This window comes from Nyctibius grandis, chromosome 5 (genome assembly GCF_013368605.1).
Source record: "Nyctibius grandis isolate bNycGra1 chromosome 5, bNycGra1.pri, whole genome shotgun sequence".
Taxonomy (NCBI): Eukaryota; Metazoa; Chordata; class Aves; order Nyctibiiformes; family Nyctibiidae; genus Nyctibius; species Nyctibius grandis.
The window spans coordinates 59,593,134-59,614,365 of record NC_090662.1 but is presented as its reverse complement, the minus strand read 5'-3'; the positions used below and the strand labels follow the sequence as shown (position 1 = coordinate 59,614,365).

The 21,232-nt window shown below is 41.0% G+C and overlaps 1 protein-coding gene across 4 annotated transcripts in view; it reads left to right on the top strand.

The window, feature by feature from the left end:
• EP300 (E1A binding protein p300) overlaps positions 1-21,232 on the top strand; it is a 66,128-nt gene that overhangs the window by 28,862 nt on the left and 16,034 nt on the right. For all 4 annotated transcript variants that reach the window (XM_068400551.1, XM_068400550.1, XM_068400548.1 and 1 more), the window contains 16 exons: positions 796-1,032; positions 3,670-3,763; positions 4,096-4,230; positions 4,589-4,706; positions 5,212-5,386; positions 7,229-7,306; positions 8,153-8,262; positions 8,755-8,910; positions 9,942-10,382; positions 11,642-11,830; positions 12,792-12,948; positions 13,516-13,634; positions 14,916-15,155; positions 15,709-15,797; positions 18,242-18,322; positions 20,851-20,907. In XM_068400551.1, the coding sequence (XP_068256652.1) occupies positions 796-1,032; positions 3,670-3,763; positions 4,096-4,230; positions 4,589-4,706; positions 5,212-5,386; positions 7,229-7,306; positions 8,153-8,262; positions 8,755-8,910; positions 9,942-10,382; positions 11,642-11,830; positions 12,792-12,948; positions 13,516-13,634; positions 14,916-15,155; positions 15,709-15,797; positions 18,242-18,322; positions 20,851-20,907 (2,476 nt within the window). The remainder of the gene's footprint in view (positions 1-795; positions 1,033-3,669; positions 3,764-4,095; positions 4,231-4,588; positions 4,707-5,211; positions 5,387-7,228; positions 7,307-8,152; positions 8,263-8,754; positions 8,911-9,941; positions 10,383-11,641; positions 11,831-12,791; positions 12,949-13,515; positions 13,635-14,915; positions 15,156-15,708; positions 15,798-18,241; positions 18,323-20,850; positions 20,908-21,232) is intronic.

Here is a 21,232-nt window from a genome sequence, read left to right as displayed (position 1 = left end):
TGATTTTTCCTCTTGCTTTAGAGTCGCAGAGTGTCTTTCTGTCTCATAGCTAGTGTTTATGGAAGCTTTCTAACTTTATTGGATTTTCCTAGCAGGAGAGTGTTAAGGGTAAACAAGTCATGGCGCTCTCAACCAAATGATTGGCTTTTCACTACCACCTCTTCCAGCTGGACAGGTTCTGGAGACAGATGTGCACACACAGAGGATTGTGTCATTTCAGCCCTCATGATATTTGGTTTTGTCTTCATCCTTTGTTTGCATCAGATGTCTCTTCCCCATTTTCTTTGTGTCCCCTTGGTTTTCCTGCCAAAATCTTTGGCAATATTTTTATCATTGTGTTACCTCATGGTTTTCTTTTTTTCTACTTTCTTAATATTGCTTTAGGCTCTTCTCATGACTAATGTTGAGCTATTTCTTGTTTTAAGAAAATTTAAAAAAAAAAGGCATTACAATGGCTGCTGAAGAGCTGTATGTACCCTTCTGCCTTTAGCCTCTGTGACATGGTGTGCCTCTGTTTTCGGTTTGAAGCAAACAGATGTGTCCCAAATACTTAGAGTGGGATTTCCTCTCAGCAGCTCAAGGGGAAAACAGCATGTTGTTGGAATGGCTGGTTGGGTCAAAACCTGTCTCCCTGTTTTATGACAGGTTTTCCAGACCTGGCCTCTTCTCTCCATGTTCCTAGAAGGAGATGTTTTAGTTCTGAACATCCAGTGCATTCTTTATGTTCTTTTCCTGTTTTCTTGGACCTCCTTGGCTACCTCCTGCTGTACTTACTAACTTGGTATTCTCTTTCAGCGCTGCTGGGCGGAGCTGCAGTAGGACTTGCAAATACTGGCTCTGTGGGCGTGGGGCAGCAGACAACGCCCAGCATAAACACTACCAGTCAGATAGACCCCAGCTCCATCGAGAGAGCCTATGCAGCCCTCGGACTGACCTATCAAGGGAACCAGATGCAGACACAGCCCCAGGCTCAAGTGAAGAATCAGCAACAAGGACAGTCAGCACAGGGTCTGCGCCCTATGAATCCTATGAGTAAGTTTAACTGTTAGTGTTAAAATACAAACCACAGGAAACTTTTCCATGCTACGTTTAATGCAGATTTTCTTAACCTACTAGCTTAATACTGCTAGTTAATTTGCAAAAGGTATGGCTTTGCAATATTTTAGACTTGAGATAGCAAGCTACTCAGGGGAACAGGAACATTAGAGGGCCCAGATGCCTGCTCTTGGCAAACAAGTTCTCTGGGAAAAGTATTTTCTTTGGAAAAATGACTTTTTTTTTTGAGAACCAGTTTTCCAAAGCATTTTATTTAATGTTGATTTGTAGCTTTATAATTATACTGTAATGCAACTTTTGGGCTTTGTAGGAGTTTTTAATTGGAAATGCACGCATTGGAATGCCTGTATTCAGGTGCACTTCCTTGTCACTCAGATTGCAGCATTTTACAGTTGTATCTCAGATATGTGATATTTGTTATAAAAATGAAAAGTAGTAAATAACAGACTTTCTCTCTTAATCCTGTCATGTGGACTCACATAACTGTAAATTGTCTGGGTGGCTTATTGCAAAATTACAAAAGACTACATAAGAATTTTAATTTGCAGTGCAATTGGTTCTAACCTGGCTGTTACTGGTGTCAAATGAAGTAACCTTTAACCATCAAATGTAATTTTGATAGTTTGAGATTACATCAGAGGAATTTTTCTCACCCCTAGCTCTTTGCTGGAGTTGCTTAAGTAGAGGTGTGGGTTTTTTTTAATGGAAAAGAGGAAAGATGAGCTGGTAGAGATTCATCACAAGCTTGTATGGGATTGCAGTGATCCTGCCTATATGCCCCATGACAACCTTGTGTACAGAATGAGTGCTGTGTATGCACAGGCATTCCATGGGGAAGGACCTGGGAGATTGCAGAGGGAAGGAGCAGTTGGCTGCAGGCTGTGGTTTCATGTGCTGTTTCTGCATCAAAGGACGTGCTACTCCTGAGTTACTCAGGAAAAGGCTGTTGGGTAGAGCAGACTTGTTAATGAGATGACTGGTCCTCTTAGGTTGCATGTGATTTGTATACTGCTAAAATTTTGCCTTCCAGTGTGCAAAGCCTTTTTTTGAAATAGGAGGCGGGGGGAAGGGTCCTGAGAGCTTAGTCTTATAACAATTAGATTAAAATAATAAGGATTTTTACTGTGCATTAGTGTTTTACAAATAGATGAATTTCTAGAAGCTCCAAAATGTTGTAGTGAGGGCCTTGAAAGGTTGAAAGGGATGTCGTCCATTTTTCTGAAGCAAAATGGTTCTCTGCTTTTTTTTTTTATTTATAGACACAGAGTTTGGCCTGTGCATTCTTATTGGGCACTCCTTGTAGCACTGATAAGAAAATCCAATGAGATGGGGTTGAAAAGTTCTTGGAGAGTGAAAGACTGAAGCTTAATGTAGAAAGGACAAGCACGGAGAGTGTAGACTTTTTGACTGTTGTTTCGTTATTAGGAGTGGGTGGCTAAGGAGGGAGTTACAATAGGTGTGATAGGAGTTACCAGGTCACAGCCTACATGACAATATGGCTAGGTTAGGAGAAAGAGCAGGATTTGGTGAGACCTGCAATGTGAAAAGATGCGGTCCTAAGTAGATCAAACTAATAGTTGGTTTTGGCAGTTGAAAAGGGAGAGTTAAGGCAAAGGTTGACCATTTCCTTCTACACCAGCTTGCGCTCAGATGGCAAAGTGAATTTGGGAGGGAGAAAAAAGTGACTAAGGGCAAGGAGGCTGGAGGCAGCTTTATGAAAAGACTGTTAAACACTTGGTTGTGATATTAGAGGTATGTGTTATGCTTGATGTACTTAATTTCAGTGGATTTCTCTTGTATGCAGCGTCTAATTTTGCTTGACATACAGATTCTGTAGGATTCAGATGTCCTAAATGCATGTGAAGCTTGGTAATGGCTTTCATGCTACTGTCAACTTCACAAAGTGATCTATTCAGAAGATCCAGACAGAAATATGCTGCATTTTTCTTCACTATATGAGTCTTAACTGTAGTGTGTGAAGAAAATAGGCAGTTTTTATGGTGATTGAGATCTGCTGTGATTCAAAAAAGCAGATTTTGGTATGTAACAAATTAGTAGAGGTTTTTCCTGAAAAGGATTGTCAGATTTTCCTTCTTAATAGAAACAGGAGTTGGTTGTAGCATCCTTAAGTATGGAGTGGGTGAGAGGGGACCTTGTCAGATGCAGGTGGTAGCCGATGTTTTTAAGTTTCTGAAGCCTTTGTGAATATATATTCTAAGCCCCTGAAAGGCAAAAATACCCAACCACTTCTAAACAAAAAAAAAAAAACAGAAGTGGGTGGTAATGCCAAATCTTTAGTTAGGGAGTCACAGAAAAGGACTCAGGTGCATAAGGTCTGCAGCAAATTGAAATTGCTTGCTTGTTGGAAAGTTCAGGAAGAGGTGCAGAGGAGAAACATGGTGTTATGCTTCACTTATATGTCACCAGTGTTGTGCCTCAGACTTTTTTTAAATTTGTAAAAGAAAGAGGGTAAAGAGAGCAACAGGTAATTAAAATCACTTCACAGAAGTCAAAGTACTTGAAAGTCTAGACCCTTGCTATTGCGGAGCAATTACTGATTTTGCGCAGTAAATGGGCTGTTCATTTAAGAACACTTATTCTTCTGTTTTCTAGGTGCAAATCCAATGGGAGTGAATGGAGGAGTAGGGGTTCAAACCCCTAATCTTCTGCCTGATTCAATGTTACATTCAACCATGAATTCGCAGAAGTAAGTTGGATTATTCTTTGCACCCCAGTGATTTTGTTTTGATCTCATGGCACTTCTTGCATAAACAGTGGGGTAAATGCCATTGATGGCTATCTCTCCCTTTGGATTTTGTAGCTTTTGTTGCAGTTTTCCAAATCCTTGGGTAGGACAGCATGTACTCTTTCACAGTGTTGTTTTGGTGTCTATGCAGCTATTTCTGCAGAGTTTGTCCATTGATTAGAGAATGGCTGAACTAGCACTTTGTCCTAACATTATTCTAAAAGAGGCTATGAGTGTAAGATGACTAAGCTTGGGCTAGACTTTTGCCCTCAATTCTTGCTATGTTTTTGAAGCCCTATGATGAGTGAAAGCACCAACGTTGCCAGTTTGGGAGCCATGCCAACAGCTCAACCATCCAATACTGGAATTCGAAAGCAGTGGCATGAAGACATTACTCAGGATCTCCGAAACCACCTTGTTCATAAATTGTGAGTAGCTAATATCAAAACAGTCTCCTGTTAGGTGAGTTGCTGCCTCTGAGGTGTGTGTGTGGGGCAGGAGGAAGCCTGGCTTCCAAAACCAGGGGCCCAGGGAGTGAATTTTGTCAGGGTCCGTGAGAAGGGAAAGCAAGAGTGTGAAAGGTGGAGCTGCATCTGCTGGTTTGGGGCTGTTGTACTGGAAGTGTCTCACTGTACTCAAGCCATCTACACGGGGCAGTGTCCCCCAGGAGCAGTAGCAGTGCCGTAGTCTGTCAGAAGATTTGCTGGCTGCTTTATGCTCAGATTGCTGATGTCCCCATCTGGGGATATTCTAATCACTTGCATGCTTTTTTTTTTTCTCCCCCAGAGTCCAAGCCATATTTCCTACTCCTGACCCTGCAGCACTGAAGGATCGACGTATGGAGAATCTGGTGGCATATGCTCGGAAAGTGGAAGGTGATATGTATGAATCAGCAAATAGCAGGGTGAGATGCCATCCTCTGTCATCCAGTCATGTGTGTCTATGCCTTGATTGTGTAGTGACTGGGGAGGAAGAGGGGTGAAAGCACAGATGAGAGTCCCAGGCTGAGGCCGCATGTTCAGGGGCTGCTGGATGGGGTCTAGGAACCAGCCAGCTGCAGCTTCTGCCTGGGTGTGCCAGGAGTTGGGGTGGTGCCTGTTGGGGTGTGCTGTGCCTGAGACTTCTCGGGGTTCCCTAAAAGCAGCATGAAAGCTCTTCATTGTGATTCTCCCAAAGAAGTGTTGGACATGAGAAGAGAAATGTCCGGTGTTGGTTGCCAGCAGTGCCCTGAGCAGTGCCACTTTTTGCCCTCCTGTCTGCCCAGCAGCCCCTGCAAAAGGAGAACCACCCCCACCCAAGCTGAAATGTGTGTGTGGAAGGCTGTTTTGCAAGCTTGGATCACTGGGACCTGTTGCCTTTACTTAGTGTGTGTGTCATCTCCTTTCCTGACTTGTATTGGTCCCCAACAGGCAGAGTACTATCACTTACTAGCGGAGAAGATCTATAAGATTCAGAAGGAGTTGGAGGAGAAACGAAGAACCAGGCTGCAGAAGCAAAACATGATCCCAAATGCTCCGGGCATGCCACAGGCTCCCATGAATCAAGGGCCCAACATGGGACAGCCTCAGCCAGGGATGTCTGCAAGTAAGAACAGTTGGGATACATTGAATGGTCTCGTTAGGTTCACCTCTAGAATTAATTGATTTAAAGATAACTTCTGTTACTATAAGGGAAATATATTTTCATGATATTTAGTTGTGTGGTGTTTAAAATGATCGTCACTATTATTATTGTTGCTAAGCAGAGAGTGTGATGATTGGAGTGCTTAGGTATTTATGCCTTTGAAAGTTTAGATAGTGCTTGTTCTGTGCCACGTTTTGTTTTTTTCAGACAAACGGCCTTTCCAGCATGCAATGAAAACCACATTTCAATTTTTTCCCCATGCAGCTGTCTTCTATTTCACAGTAGTTCTGTTACTTGAATTGACCTTCCTAATGCTGAACAGATTATTATTATTATTATTATTATTTATTATTATCCCTGCTAGCCATGCATTTGTATATTAGAATAAAATTCACTTTGGAGAAGAGTTAATGATCAAAACTATCATGCTGCTAAAGAGTGTAATGTCTCTTTACAACATTGGGAAGGGACAAGGTGCTGTAGGCTCTCAGGTATCTGGTATATTTTTATTTGGGTAACAGATAAAAACAGGTAACACAAATTATTTGGGTGATATTTCTAGGTAGAAAGTGGAGAGAGGCATCTGCTGACATTGTAATCTTGTATTTCCAGTTAAATACTGTAAATAATTGAAATACAGTATTTTAAACTGTACATTTCTAAATGAAATTACATCCCATACTCTGATTTAACTGTAAAAGAGAACAAATATTTTTTAACTGTTTGAGCCAGTCTGCTTTAAGATCTGCCCCCCCCCCCGCCAAGATTCTGGACTGACAGCTCTGGAGACTGAAGTAGTCTTTCGTAAAACTAAGTGCAACAGTTCTGCAAATGTACTTTCTAGAGCACAGCTCTCTCCACTCCCCGCCCCGAGTGTGTCTCTATCTCGATCTTCCTTCTCAGAACAGAAGGATTTTTCTCCTTGATTCTTTGTCTTGCATGTTCTTCAATACTTTACAGTTAAGAATGGAGTTCTTAAGACACCTCATGGAAACAGAGGTATAGCTGTCAGTGATACTGTAATAAATTGTCTAAAGAAGATAGGGTCAAAATTTGGATTAGTCAACTGAGGAGACAAAACTTCATGTGTTTTTCCTAACACTGCAGAAAGATCCAGTAGCTCCAGGCATATGCTACAAGACTTCATCTGAGTTCTTTTTCTCCTGCTTAAATTTGAATGTATCTTGGTAAATGCAGTTCTGGCTCTTTTTATGCTTGAAGTCAGAACAGGATTTACTGAGATGCACTACCAAGATCCAAGAAAGATTCTTAAAGGTTAATGCTGTGACTTCATTTGCTATAACTTCTGTAGAAAGTTGATCTTCAGCAGTAGGTGTGACACTTTTGGTTATTTATCACATACTCTAGTAGTTCTCAAACTTCAGAGCTTTGATAAATGCTCTGTTGAACCATATAGCTTTCATAGTGCTTCAAATCTAGAGGTTCAATAACAATGTAGAGTGGTCTGTAGAAGTTCTTGTGGCCTGGAATGTTCATGAGCTACTGAGTTTGTTGTTATACTTCGATAACATACTTCAAACTTGTCCTCAGTTTCTGAAAGCTGACTCTAAGTCAGAGGATATTTCTGTTAATGGGACATGCTCATATTTTCAAGGAAGTTTTTGGTTTCGCTTCTCACTTTGAGGACTCTTCAAGAGTGTTTAGAGTTACTGGACTGTGTCTGTACTTTTTTTTTTTACACATGGGTTTTAGCGTGTAATTCTCACTAAAATGTTTGGTGGATAAAACCTGGCGGTCTTCCACGTGCCATAATCTTATTCCAATGTATTTTTTTTTCCCCAGATGGTCCTCTTCCTGACCCAACCCTGATACGTGCCAATGTGCCAAACCAGATGATGAATCGCATGCAGGCACAGCCAGGTAAATATTTGCAGAAAATTCGCTGCTGTGATTTTGAAGGAATCTTGGAACTGGGCTGCTCTTGCTTGAAGTGTCATAGCCCTTGTTTCCCCTGCAGTTTTCCCATTTAAGAAACTAGGTATCTATATTTTGTAATGCTTACATAACTATATGTATCTCTAATAGCACTTTATGATCTTGTGAATTTAAGAGCTGCACTTTAGCTGCTTGCTTTGTTAAATAAAGAACTTGATGCTTTAGAACTTCTGATCGTGTGAACGTAGGATGGTGGGGTCAGTCAAACATGATAGGCCTAGCCAGGTTAGATGAGGAGATGTTGGCAGAGGGAAGATGGTGAGAATTATTGCTCAGCAGGAGGGGACAGAACCTTTTGTTACATATGCAAGAATTATTGTAGCCAACACACAAAGTACTTAGGGAAGTGAAGATACAGTTTGGGATTCAGTAAGTGAATTTCTAATATGTAATTAAGACAATGCAACTTTCTGTAGAAGGCTGATCTTCAGCAGTAGATGTGACACTTTAGTTATTTATCGTGTACTCCAGTAGTTTTCAAACTTGAGAGCTTTGATAACAGTGGAAACAAGTATTTTAGGGGTGGGGAGAAAAAAATAGTCTGTATTCTGAAGGAGTATGGTAGCTTGGACAGTTTATATTTAAAATTATTCCTTGTAGCTGGTTGATAGAAGGAAATATTACCTTTATAGTATTGCATGCTTAAAAAATGGTTGCTAGAAAACGCAGTTGGGAAGAAACTGACAGCATTTCTTCTCCAAGTGTTGAATGGTGCCCAAAGGAGAATTCAGGCCTTTGTTTATAAGTGGTTTTTTTGGCACAAATGCACAGGAATGAATCAGTTTGGCCAGATGAACATGCAGTTGTCACCGATGGGACCCCGGCAAACCGCTCCTCTTCAGCACCCTGGACAGCTAAGCCAGGCTGGGGCCATGAACCAGGTCAGTGCATTTCGTCCAGGGTGTTGAGCTCACAGGTTTGCTTCTGTTGGCTGTGGTTTCTGTGAAATAAATAAATAAAAGAAATATTAAAAATCAAGCATTATTTCTTAGTTCTCGTGACCCTTTGATTCCTTCTTTTGCATCTCCACTCAAAGATTGGTCTGGTCTACGGTAAGCCTTTAGATCTTGGTGGTAAAAATTGCCTAAAAATTAAGTTTAACTGGCTTTTTGTGTTGTTTCATCATTAAAACAAGGAACAAAAAAAACCTTAAATCACAGTTGCAATCTGAAATCAGTATCTTTTTCCTTAGCTTACAAGGGAAATCATAATAATTTCTGTCTTTTGAGAAGCACTATAAGTAGGCTTTCCATATTGTATCCCACAGATAAGCGGCAAGCATCAATTTCTGCAACAAGATAAATCATTTTTTTGTGAAATGTTATGGAGGTGTATGCACATAGTGTGGAATGAGTTCCTTTCTTTTCCAACAGATGGGATTTCCTTCACGTATGCAGCAACCAGGAGTTGGTCAGCCTTCTGGTCAGAGTCAGTTTCTACAACAGACCCAGTTCCCTGCTTCTTCCCCGGGAATGAACACAGCGAGCATGCCTATGACTCAGCCTGGCAATCAGACACCAGTTTCTCAAGTAAGTTTCTGATTTCTGGAAGTAGTGTCAGTGGGCTATGTCATATACTGGTTTCATTGTTGAGTTTCTAGTAACGGAGAACAACTTCTTTTCTCAGGAAACCAAATTAGTTTATTGAGACTCTGCATTTTCCTAATGTAGTATGGGGAATGGCAAGGGTGAAACAAAACATTGTTGGCTTGTTCTCAGGCTTAAGTTTAAGTGTGACAGGAATTTTTTTAAGTTTGTTTTTATGGAGCAAAGAAGAAATTGCTACTTAGCATGCAGTAGTTAAGAATTTCTTGCTGAACAGCGAAGCAGCAGAGCCTTAGAAATTAAGAGATGGTGGAATAAGTCATAAAAAGGCATGTCTGTCCAGGACCAATGTGTATTGCTGGCTTTGGGGGATAGGAGGGTTATCACTACTAAAGATCTGAACTTAGTCTCGCAGTTTCCTTTCTGTCCTTTCCCTCTCCCTTTTCAGCAAGAACCTTTCAGGCCAGGAAGAAGTAGGGACGCTACTCGTTGATGCTTCTTCCTAGTTTGCAGGCAAGATTATTGTGGAGTGACAGCTTTTTTCCTTGACCAATGCAGTTTTTTTGTAATCGCGTAATGGTACAGTTACGGCTGTACTTATTTCTGGTGATAAATTCAGTTTCTAGTCTTGGGGGTGGGGGCATGGGCACAGTAAGTGTATTTGAATGCAGTTTTTCACTGTGGTGCGTTGTCCCATATTCAGGATGTACAAATCTGCAGAAGGAAATGTTTTGTGAACTGAGAGTGTAGGTCTGCCATTCTTTAAATATATCAACAAGTATAAGTGATTCTGTTGAAACTTCTCTTTTAGAGCTGAATAAATTATAAACTAGCTTTATGTTCATGTGGAGCAAAATAAATCGAACAGACCATTTCTCCTTTTGAAATAGAGAAACAAAACAGTTTGTCACATTTTTAAAAGTATGCCAGTAACTGTGGGAAAGCAGCCATTTGACAGTAATTTCTCTCACTTTTCTATTTCAAGTCATTGCAAATGCATCCTTGTTTTCCCACAGGCACAAATGACCAGTGCTTCCTGTCCTGTGAATTCTCCTGCAATGGCTCCAGGTTCTCAAGGGAGCCATATTCACTGCCCACCTCTTCCACAGCCTCCCATGCACCGAAATTCTCCTTCTCCAGTACCTAGCCGAACCCCAACACCTCACCACACGCCCCCAGGCTTGGGATCACAGCAACAGCAGGCAACAGCAGCTGCCACTACTGCCCCCACACCTACTCCTCAGGCAATGCCACCTGGACCACAGTCGCAAACTATGCACCCCCCTCAAAGGCAGACTCCAACGCCTCCGCAGGCACAGTTGCCTCCACAAGTCCAGCCTCCAGTTCCAGTTACCCCTTCTGCAGAGCAACAGCAGCAACCCCTGTCACAGCAGAGCACGACTGCATCTGTTCCCACACCAACAGCAGCGCTGCAGCCTCAGCACCCCACAACACCTGTAAGGAAATACTTTAATTGTGCTTTCCCAGCAAATCATAGAATGTCCTGAGTTGGAAGGGACCCACAGGGATCATCGAGTCCAACTCCTGTCCCAGCATAGGACAACCCCAGAATTCACACCATGTGTCTGAGGGCATTGTCCAAATGCTTCTTGAATGCTGTCAGGCTTGGCGCCCTGACTGCTTCACTGGGGAGCTGGTTCCAGTGCTCCACCACCCTCTGTGTGAAGAACCTTTTCCTAATATCCAACCTAAACCTCCCCTGGCATATCTTCCTGCCATTCCCTTGAGTTCTGTCACTGGTCTCCAGGGTGAAGAGGTCAGTGCCTACTCCTCCACTTCCCCTTGTGAGGAAGTTGTAGACTGCAATGAGGTCTCCCCTCAGTCTTCTCTTCTCCAAGCTGAACAGACATAGTGACTTCAGCTGCTCCTCATACAGCTTCCCCTCTAAACCCTTCACCATCTTTGTGGCTCTCTTTTGGACACTCTCTAGTATCTTCATATCCTTTTTATACTGTGGCGCCCAAAACTGCACACAGTACTCAAGGTGAGGCTGCACCAGTGCAGAGTAGAGCAGGACAGTCACCTCCCTTGACTGACTAGCAGTACTATGCTTGATGCACCCCAGGGCACGGTTGGGCCTCTTGGCTGCCAGGGCACACTGTTGGCTCATGTTCAACTTGCCATCAACCAGAACCCCCAGATCCCTTTCCGCAGGGCTGCTCTCCAGCCTCTCGTTCCCCAGTCTGTATGTACATCTGTTTAAGTGTAAGGTTTAATTTTCAGTTGGTCTTCTATTTTTGTGCGAGTCTGTGATAATGGAGGTAGCTCCTGGCATGTTTAATATCAAAATAGGGTTTTTTTGCATTTGGGAGGTAACCTTTGTTGCATGAAGGTAAGTCTATAGATCATCTAGTGTTTACGGAGAGGGAGTATTTTTCAGAATTCTAGTACATGTTTTGAAATTCACTGTGAAACATGGATGAGGTCTTTAGTTAATGTCTACATGTGCATAGTGGTGGTGTACAACAGAGAAACAATATGTAATTTTCTGTATGCTAGGCCTTCCAGTGCATGTTTCTGTTGCATGTTTTTCTGTAATTGGAGTTGTGCAGCAGTGTGTTCTTCAGGTGAGGCAAGTAGAAGGACTAGAGTGCATTTAAACTTGGTACAAATGTAGTATAGGTAAAAGGTAGATTAGAGAAAGAAAAATAAGTTCGTTAGAAGCCTGTTTGTAACGTGTCTTTTGTTCCCTCAGCTTTCACAGCCAGCTGTAAGCATTGATGGGCAGGTGTCCAACCCCCCATCCACCAGCAGCACAGAGGTGAACTCTCAGCAGACTGTTCCAGAGCAGCAGCAGCCACCCTTGCAGGAAGTGAAGATGGATATTAAAACAGATGAAGGGGAACCAGAACAAACAGAGTTGCAAATGGAGGAGAAATCTGAGGTGAGATTGTCGGCCAGTTGTTGGGTAGAACATCGTTATCTAGTACAGCTAGGTGCTTTCTGTCTCCGTGCAAGCCATTCCTTCCAGAGTTCAGTGAGAGCTGTAGGTGCTACCTGCTGCTGCTCTTTTGTTGTCTTCCTCAATGTCTTCCTAAAGAAGGGTCTCTGTTTTATGGTGAAATGGTGGTAGAAACCAGTGGCTCCAGGAAGGACCATGATAATAGGGTTGTAGCTGTGAGGCTTTTTGGTAAATGCCAGTCTAAGAGGGCACTCAGTTCTGTCCTTCAGATGTTATTGGCAGCTGTTAAATGTTGGAATAGCAGATACTAGTACGAGAGGAAATGACCTCAAGTTGTGCCAGGGGAGGTTTAGATTGGATATTAGGAAAAGTTTCTCCACTGAAAGGGTTGTCAAGCATTGGAACAGGCTGCCCAGGGAAGTGATTGAGTCACCATCCCTGGAGGTGTTTAAAAGACGTGTAGATGTGGTGCTTAGGGACATGGTTTAGTGGTTGACTTGGCAGTGCTAGGGTAATGGTTGGACTTGATGATCTTAAAGGTCTTTTGCGAATGATTCTGTGATTCTATGTGTACATGATGGGCTGCTTTACTGGGCTCTGACAACTTGTCACTGAGAACAGCTAGCAGTGAGGCTGCCAGTGGTGTCATCTTGGCAGCCCCAGTGTATGAGAGACCGTCAGACCTGCCTGAAGAGCTGGATGAGCACCTGTGTGTCTGCTTGCAGCTCAGAACTGGTCAGCAGCTCATCATGGCTATTACTGCAGTGTTTAAAGACACATTCTAGCACATCTGCTCGAGTTTTAGGCAAGTTTTGACCACAAAGTAGATACTCTTAATCCTAGCGAAGAGTGGTGGGCAGGATGGAAGATAGGTTTAAAGGACAGAAACGTGGATGGGTGACTTCATAGGAGACTAAGTGACAGGCTCCAAACTACTTTCTAGGTCAAAGTAGAACCAGTCGTGGAAGAATGTAAACCAGAGCCATTGGAGCAAGACGAGAAGAAATCCGAAGTGAAGACTGAAGTTCCAGAGGGGGAAGAAAGACCTACTACTCCAGCTACTCAGTCTTCTCCAGCAGCTGGGCAGTCTAAGAAAAAAAGTAAGCGGGAACACTGTTTTGGCTGAAACTCACTGCATCTCCCTATAGAGAAATCTTAGGGGAAAAAAACTTGAGCTTTCTTTGTTGATACTCAGTAGGCTTATATGGATTCTTTGTGGCTTTTGGACAAAAATGTCTAACAATAAATGTGCTTGTAATTGGCTTGGGGTGAGTTCTTTAAGCCTTTAGTATTGGACATTAAGCCTTAGTAAAATTGTCAACACAATAGAGATTTGAAATACTCCTCAGTTACAGATTTTCTAGACAATTTTTTCTTGGAACCTCAGAGAGGGACTGTATCTGGAATGTAAACTGACTCTGTTAAATTCAGTGCTGTCTTTCTGTGATAAAAACAAGATTCTCTTTAACATTTTGGACATCTCCTTGTGTCCAAGTGATCATTTTAATACCCTCCTCAGAACTCAGTGTTGCAGAGGATAAATAGGCCATGCTAAGTAACTTAAGCCTATTATCTGTAGTCCTTTTCCGCAGACCTCACATTTTCCAGCCGGTTTGTTCCTTACAGCTGTTTCTGCTATCTTTCTAATGTTGATTGTTTTTCAAAAGTTTTCAAGCCAGAAGAGTTGCGGCAGGCGCTTATGCCAACACTGGAGGCACTTTACCGTCAGGATCCAGAGTCTCTTCCATTTCGACAGCCTGTGGATCCCCAACTACTAGGAATTCCTGTGAGTGTCTTAGCAAGATACTTTCCCAGCTTTAATTTAAAACTACTATATTATGACATACCTGTTTGAGAACAGCTTAAGTCCATCTTGTTAACATATTTATATTAATGCATTTGAAGAGGTTTAGCTTAGGCAGTGGAACATACAACCTCTGACTTAGGAAAGTTTGGTTTTTAGAAGTTTTTTCAGTTCTGTGTTCCTTTTGATAAATAAGTAGGTATACCATACATTGAAGTGATTGCCAACAGATCCCCAGTGCTGTGTGGCCTTTTTATGAATGTTACTTTGTGTTGTGATCCTTCTGTTGCTGAATTCCATAGGTATTTCTCATCATATATAAAACTTGGCTGAATATGTAGGAAATTAAGCAGATCAGACTACTTTAAAAAAAAAAAAAATCCATCAATGATTATTAATCTGTTATAAGCAAGGAAGAGACTATTCAACTTCTAGTTTTTGTTTAGGTTGAATTTTCTGCTTTTTTTAGAATTGTCTTCAGAAGACATTACTGTCCTTCAAGGCTCTGTGTTTTAACCTCTGTATTGACCACGCAAGTTTACTATTTATACACAAATACATACACATAGAAGTCCTACTTAGGTGCTTTGGGCAACATTTTTTGCCAAAAACATTTTTGGTTTTTTGTTTTGTTTTATTTGGTCTTGGTGTAGGGTTTATTTTTTTAGGATAGATACTGCAAAATCTCAAGGCCTGCTGTGTTACAAGCAAGCATAAACGTTGCTAATATTCTTTAATGAGCTCTCAATTGGCTGTCATATTCTGAGGACTTTTGTAGGAGAAGTGGTCCTATAACTGATGGGGGGGGACTGGAAAAAGGCAGTCTTTAGAGGAGACATGATATCTTTTATCATGTAATAAAGTTACTTTTTGTTTGTTAGGTTGTCTGTCTACTAAAAACAGTTGCTTTCTATTAATGCTCTTGTGTATATCCTCAGATCACAGTGGCTGCAAAAACATTGCCATTCCCTCTGTTTTGTAATACTTGTTTTGCTGACTAAAATTAGAGTGGCTTTATTTCATCAGGAATGGAAGAGCAATAGAGCCCGAGAAATAAAGGAATAGTGAAAAGGAAGCACTGGGGAGTGATACGGTATTACTTAGAGATTTCATTGTGTGTCACAAGCAGTTTGACAATTAAGTTAAGGAGGAACCTGTTTTTCTTGATGTACTGCAGAAGGATTTAGATGCTGAGAATGCTCATGCTGTCACGTCACAACATAGTTCTGTAGTAATGTTTTGATACGCTGTGTATTCTTGCAGGATTATTTTGACATAGTGAAGAACCCCATGGACCTTTCTACTATCAAGAGGAAGCTGGACACAGGACAGTATCAGGAACCATGGCAATATGTAGATGACATCTGGCTCATGTTCAATAACGCCTGGCTGTATAACCGCAAAACATCCCGGGTATATAAGTACTGTTCCAAACTGGCAGAGGTGTTTGAGCAAGAAATTGACCCAGTTATGCAGAGCCTTGGTTACTGCTGTGGAAGAAAGGTAAGAAATATTTTTAGTTTGCTGCTTGCTTCCTTCTATTGAAGGGGGAAAAATACAGCGGTTGCAGTTTTTAGCAGTGTGTGTCAAAAATTGGGAAAATTTACCAGGATTTAGCAATCCTGAGTAATCATGATTTTGAGGTTTTTATGAATCTTCTAATTCTATCTAGTGCTTAAATCATCTATTTGTATATAAGCCCTTGGTGGGGAAAAGTAACTTAAGATTTATTTTGATTAGGGTGAACCCGTTTGCTATTGCAAATTAAACTGATGTGGTTTTGTTACTGCAGAAGTGCTCTCTGTTTCACTGTATGTTGAGACTGTGTATTTCCATTATCTTGTTTTGATATGCTTTCCATCTTTGGAGAAGAGCTAACTTGAGAATAACAGCCCACTGAACGTTTTTATGACTCTAGCGCTTCATACACTTGCTGTACTGTGAGATCTGTGCACAGAATAAGGTGGAAATGATTGTTATCAGGGTCACACTTGCTTCCCATGGAGAACAAGTGAAAACACGTACGAGTACTAAGATGACCCATTCCTCTTTGCAGTTGGAATTCTCACCACAGACTTTGTGTTGCTATGGCAAACAGCTATGCACAATCCCTCGAGATGCCACTTACTACAGTTACCAGAACAGGTAAGGAGAACTCACTTGGTGCGGTTTTGTGCATGCTGCAATCAATCTGTTGAAAAGCGTGCATGTATTTACATATACACCCTCTTTATATGTGTACACCTTTGTGTTTTAAGATAAAAATTTGCTGGAAGTGCCCTTGAAAAGTTTACCTTGTGTGTTAATGATTTCTTTCTGCAAAAGTTCACTGCAGCCTTTGCTCTTCCTCTTTTGTTTGTAGGAATGTGATGTTTTACTAAATTGTTATCCTGCAGTTAATTAAATCTTAAATCATATATACAAGTCTGTTGTCTTTGCTTTCTGCCATGCAGCAATATCTTTCATGCAGAACACTGAGTAAACTATGCAGCAAATATATTAATGCTTGTAATACATGTTATACTTGGCAAGTCCTTGTTTTTCTCATGATGATAACACTGAGGAGCAAACTTATTTTTGTGGTGCAAATCTTCATTGGAAGGTTTGTGTATTCAGATTTGAGTAGACTGATGCTTGCTTTTTCTCCCTGACTTTCCTTAAGGGAGTTGTCTTGAAGTAGCTGTCAGCAGCTGTGTAAAGTGCTGTCACTTCTACAGCTCTTTCGAATTTTTTTTTTTTACTTGGGTTTTGTTAAAGGATTTAAACCTATTTGATTCTGAAAGAAGATTTCTTGCTAGGCATCTCTTTGCCAATTGGGGAATCAAGGCAGGAAGAAGGAGGGAAAATATATGCTTCAGCACTCCCATATCCCCTGGCCTGTCATCAGAATGCACCTGTTAGAGCAGAGGGCTTGTTACCTCCAAATATGTCACCTCTGTTGATTTAGTTGCTGGTCTCCATTCTTTCCAACACCTTAAAACAAACGAACAAAATACCCACCAAACTAACAAAAACACTAAAGCTTTTACCTGAAACCCAAGAAGATCTTGGAAGAATTGTAGTTTTCTTAAGCACCTGGTCAGATGAAAGCAACCAAAGAGCTTACAAGAGTTATATCTTAACCTTTTTAGGCTTTGTAAAGGTTTATAGTAGTGAATGGAGGTTTTTAGGAGTGAAGAAGTAGAAGATAAGCTTATAGTATCCCATAATAACTATTGTAGTTCTAGACTTCCATAGTATAGAGCTTTTCATATCATGTCAGTATCTTCTGCTTACGTTTATCTATGGGCAAGCACTAGATGGACCAAAAGACTATTATGCTTTACCTGTTTTCAAACATTAGAAGGGAATGTTTGCACTATAACAGGTGCATACGTGTGACTTGTAAATTACGCTATATGCACGTGTGCATGTATGTCTATAGACTGAAAATGTACAATTCCAGAAGTACTGTTCTCTGCATTATCTCAGATGAAAACAGAGAGAGAGGGTTAAAGAGACCTGTCTTTTTAGCTTAATAGCTGCTATAGTGTTGGTTTGTTTGGCTTTATAATAAACTGTTTGAATTTTTGTTTATTTCTTTTTGGTTTAGATGTCTTGTTGCACTCAATTAACATACCTTAGTAATGGAGAGGCCACAGTTTTAGAACATTTTGTAGGGCTGGGGTAGAATCTTAAATTAATCACTATTTTATTCAAGTATAAATGAAATCTTCCTCTGTAATGCTGCTGCATTGGTTGCCTGGACTGTTCTACACTCAAACTGGGCTATGGCAGAATCCTATCAGTGTAGAGCATTATGTGTGTAGTTGATGTCAGGTGTTTAGTTAACATGCAGTTTGACAGTTCTGTACTTCATATCTCTAAGATTTTGAGGACAGATTTTACTGTTTTTGAAGCTTCTGATGCTTAGCTTTCCCTTTCAACTGGGAGAGGATCCTGTGGCCTTTCAGCACTTATACATTTAAGATGGAAAACTATCCCTCTTCCACTGATCTCCTGCAGATCCTCCTGCCAACAGAACTGCTGTCTTGATGTACAAGTCAGAGTAGCAGTTCTTCCTTTCTTCTGCTCTTTCCCCTTTCTCATTTTAATTCTTTGCTGTACGTGGCATGGATTATTAAAATGAAGAGGGTATGGGTATGCTAAAATGGAATACTCTTGTTTAATTTGCTTTAGTCATTTGCTGCTTGTGAACCCGTTTGAGACATTTAATGCTAATCTGTGCTTTGCCTTGGCTTTCTGCTCTGTGTTGTCTTGTCCTGCTTCTATGTTTTTGTTTTTGTCCTGCAAATCCCCATTTCTTTGTTCGTGTGTATCTTATTTTTTTATTTCTCCTTCATGCTTGTCATTGTCTGCACTTGGCTTTGATTGCGCAAAAAAACCCCAAACAAACAAAAAAAAACCACCAACCAAACACAATGTGGGGCCCATAAATCTGCATCATTGAATATCCTTGTCGCCGTTGATGACCTGCTCTCTGCTCCTGTCCCTTCCTTGGCCTGCTGTGATTGGTGGCTCCATTGCTTGGCTTGGGCTGTGTTGTGTGGACGGAGCAGTTCACCCAAATATGGCCTTCTTGCTGACAGGTATCATTTCTGTGAGAAGTGCTTCAATGAAATCCAAGGGGAGAGCGTTTCTCTGGGAGATGACCCATCACAACCTCAAACGTGAGTTATTTGTGTTTGCTTGGGCCGTGCATTCATAAGCTGTATCATGGTCTATAGTACTTTCTCAAAGGGAAGGAGTTTAGTTTTAGGTAACCCTCGCTGTTTGTGGGCTAGTAGAAGGCGGACCAGATATGCTTCGTAAAAGCCTGGACTTGTGCTGTAGATTTTTTTCTTTAAAATCTGGACTGACTGAACTGTAGTGAAAAATAAGCACTTAGTGCTTAAAATTGCAACTACACCAATAGAGGGGAAAGATGAGAATTGTTTTTTTTGGGGGGGAAAAAAAAGTGAAAGTATTCTAATGAAGAAAAATAATCATGCCTGCAGGCAGGTAGGTGACAGACATAGTTTGAAATAGTCAAACATACCATTCTGTTTATAGACTGGCTATGCTATTAAACTTGTATTCAACTTCAGATTGTTTTTCATCCAAATAAGAAGCAGGCAACCTCCTTTTGCAGTACAACTATTTTACTGTTGGAGTGCCATCTGCTTATGAGAAAGGCCGTGCAGTTGTTGAGGAGATCACGGTAAAAGGCTGTGCATGGATTTAGTTGACTTTTCCATGCTGGTGGCAAACTGTTGGGACAGTCTTTCATTCTGCTGTACCCTCCTCACTCCTCCCCAGAAAAATCCTGAAACACAATTTTGGGAGACTAAGGAAGCCCTAGAGGGACAAATGAGTGCCAAGCAGTTACTTTTTGAGCTGTTGAAGAAAGCTCTTTGGAAGAAGGGAGTACAGGAACACTGCAGATAGAAGCAAGTGAGGAACTTAAGAAAGTCTGAAGCCAGGGGGAGAGTTGTTGAAGTTGGTAATTGGACAAACTGAGTTAACTTTCACTGGAAGTAGAACTTGTCTTTAGCAGCATGTTACCAAATCTTGGTTGCCCTGATGGATGTATCTCGAACTGTAGTGAAAGAATCCATTGGGGCTTGGGAAGATGTAAGAGTACATCTGCCTTTCTGTAAGGAAAAAGGAAGAAATTATGTTCATATGCTGGTCAGTGCAATGGGCCATGTCCCCATGGATAGTATGGATTACTACTCCGGTAAAAGCAGAGACCCAAAGTTTAATATTGTCCAGTTTTGTTAATATGAGATGTGGGATATGAAATACTGACATATGGGAGAAGCAAGTATCTATATACATGCAAATCTGTCTATAAATAAATGTCAAATATATTCATGTTATATATAAAGCTTTGTTTAGCTGCTGAGAGAGTACAATCTCTCTCATACACATAAGTTGGAATGGTTTGCCACAAACCTTTGAGTTGGGGTAGAAGGCAGCATAGAGTGCTTTTGATTTTTACACTAGATTTGGAAACACAAGTGCTGGATACAATTGTTTTTTTTCGATAATGAAAACAATCAAAAGCTCTTTGAAGATAAGCAATGGTAAGAAGGTACTTCCAGCTCATGGTATTCTTTTTCATATCTGGTTTAAATGTTTGGTTGTTGTGTAGTGAAAATGGAGACTATAGGCTGCACATGAAGAGCAAGTACACTTTTGAATGTTCTCTCACCCGCTTACAGGCTTTCTCTTAGGAACGCATTTCACTGGGGCATAGAGATCCTGCTCCCTTCCTCTCTTCCCACAACCTGTAGTTAAAATGAACAAAAGCAAAAAAGATTAGTTATATATAGGTCACGTCCTGTTCACTCACCATATTATAATAGTAGTTTGAGGTAACTGGGAGATTGAACTTTATTTATCTGATAAGGAGCTTGAAGTATTCTGCAGGTGGCACTATTTGGAATAAACACTGAAATAAAATTATAGGAAGGTTAATGCACCTCAGACAAATTGGATTGAGTCTCTGTAATTGCTTCTCAGAGGCATGTACTGTTCTTCTCACGTTATACAACACCCTCTTCGGAGTAAAATCTCAGAGATCTGGGTATTCTTGTGTGATTGTCCTGGACTATTTTGAACCAGATTGGTGTAAAACATACCTGGGACCTCACTGTCAAAAAGATGGCATTTCTGGCCTTGCAAATGCTGTAGGGAAGGTAGAGGTAGTTTAGAGTAATAGCTGGGCTGGGGCTGCAGGGTTTGGAAGCTGAAATCTATCCTTTGAAGTTAATCTAGGAGGGAGGGCTAGGGGAATCTGAAATAAGATAACCTACCTTTCTCAGTAGTCAAAGATAATTGAAATTCTCTGCCTTCAGAATATGAGAGGCGTATCAAATAGTCCTTTCACTATGAAATACTGATCAGACTGGTCCAAAACTTGAATTTCAGCAAGTTTTACCGTTTATCCTGTAGTAAAACTGAATAAGGGAACAATGTGGTTCTCTGCAAGCTATTGTCCCATAGAAAAGAATGTTTTCCACAGGCAGAGTCAAGGGTGGCATATAGTTCAGTTGTCTTGTCACTTTGTGAAATACAGCTCCTTTCCTTGTAGTGCCAGGGAGTGTTCAAAAAATCTGCTTGCAAGTTTTGTCTTCATGTGTGGATGTGTGGTATGGCATGAATGTATGTTGTCTTCTGTTAAAACTGAATTTTATTGCCTGTTTCTTCATAGCACGATAAACAAAGAACAGTTTTCAAAAAGGAAAAACGATACACTGGATCCTGAACTGTAAGTAATGCTGTCACACTTTGAATGATCCTCATTTTATTATAATTATTTTGCAAAAGACACGTTATTCGTTCATCATCAGCTTTGTTTTTCAGTGTCTTCCAAATTTCATGTAGCTCTGTTAGCCAGCAGGGGCTGCTCAGTGAGCAGCATATCTGGCATCCTCTCTTGAGAACCCAAACCACCACAAATGTACTTGAGAAATATGTAACCCTCTATGTATGGGCCGAAATTAATGCATTTTGTTGTCTTGAACGTGGATTCAGCAGAAGGATGAACACAGATAACTCTGCTTTGAAACCCTGTTGTGGCAAATGCTCAAGTC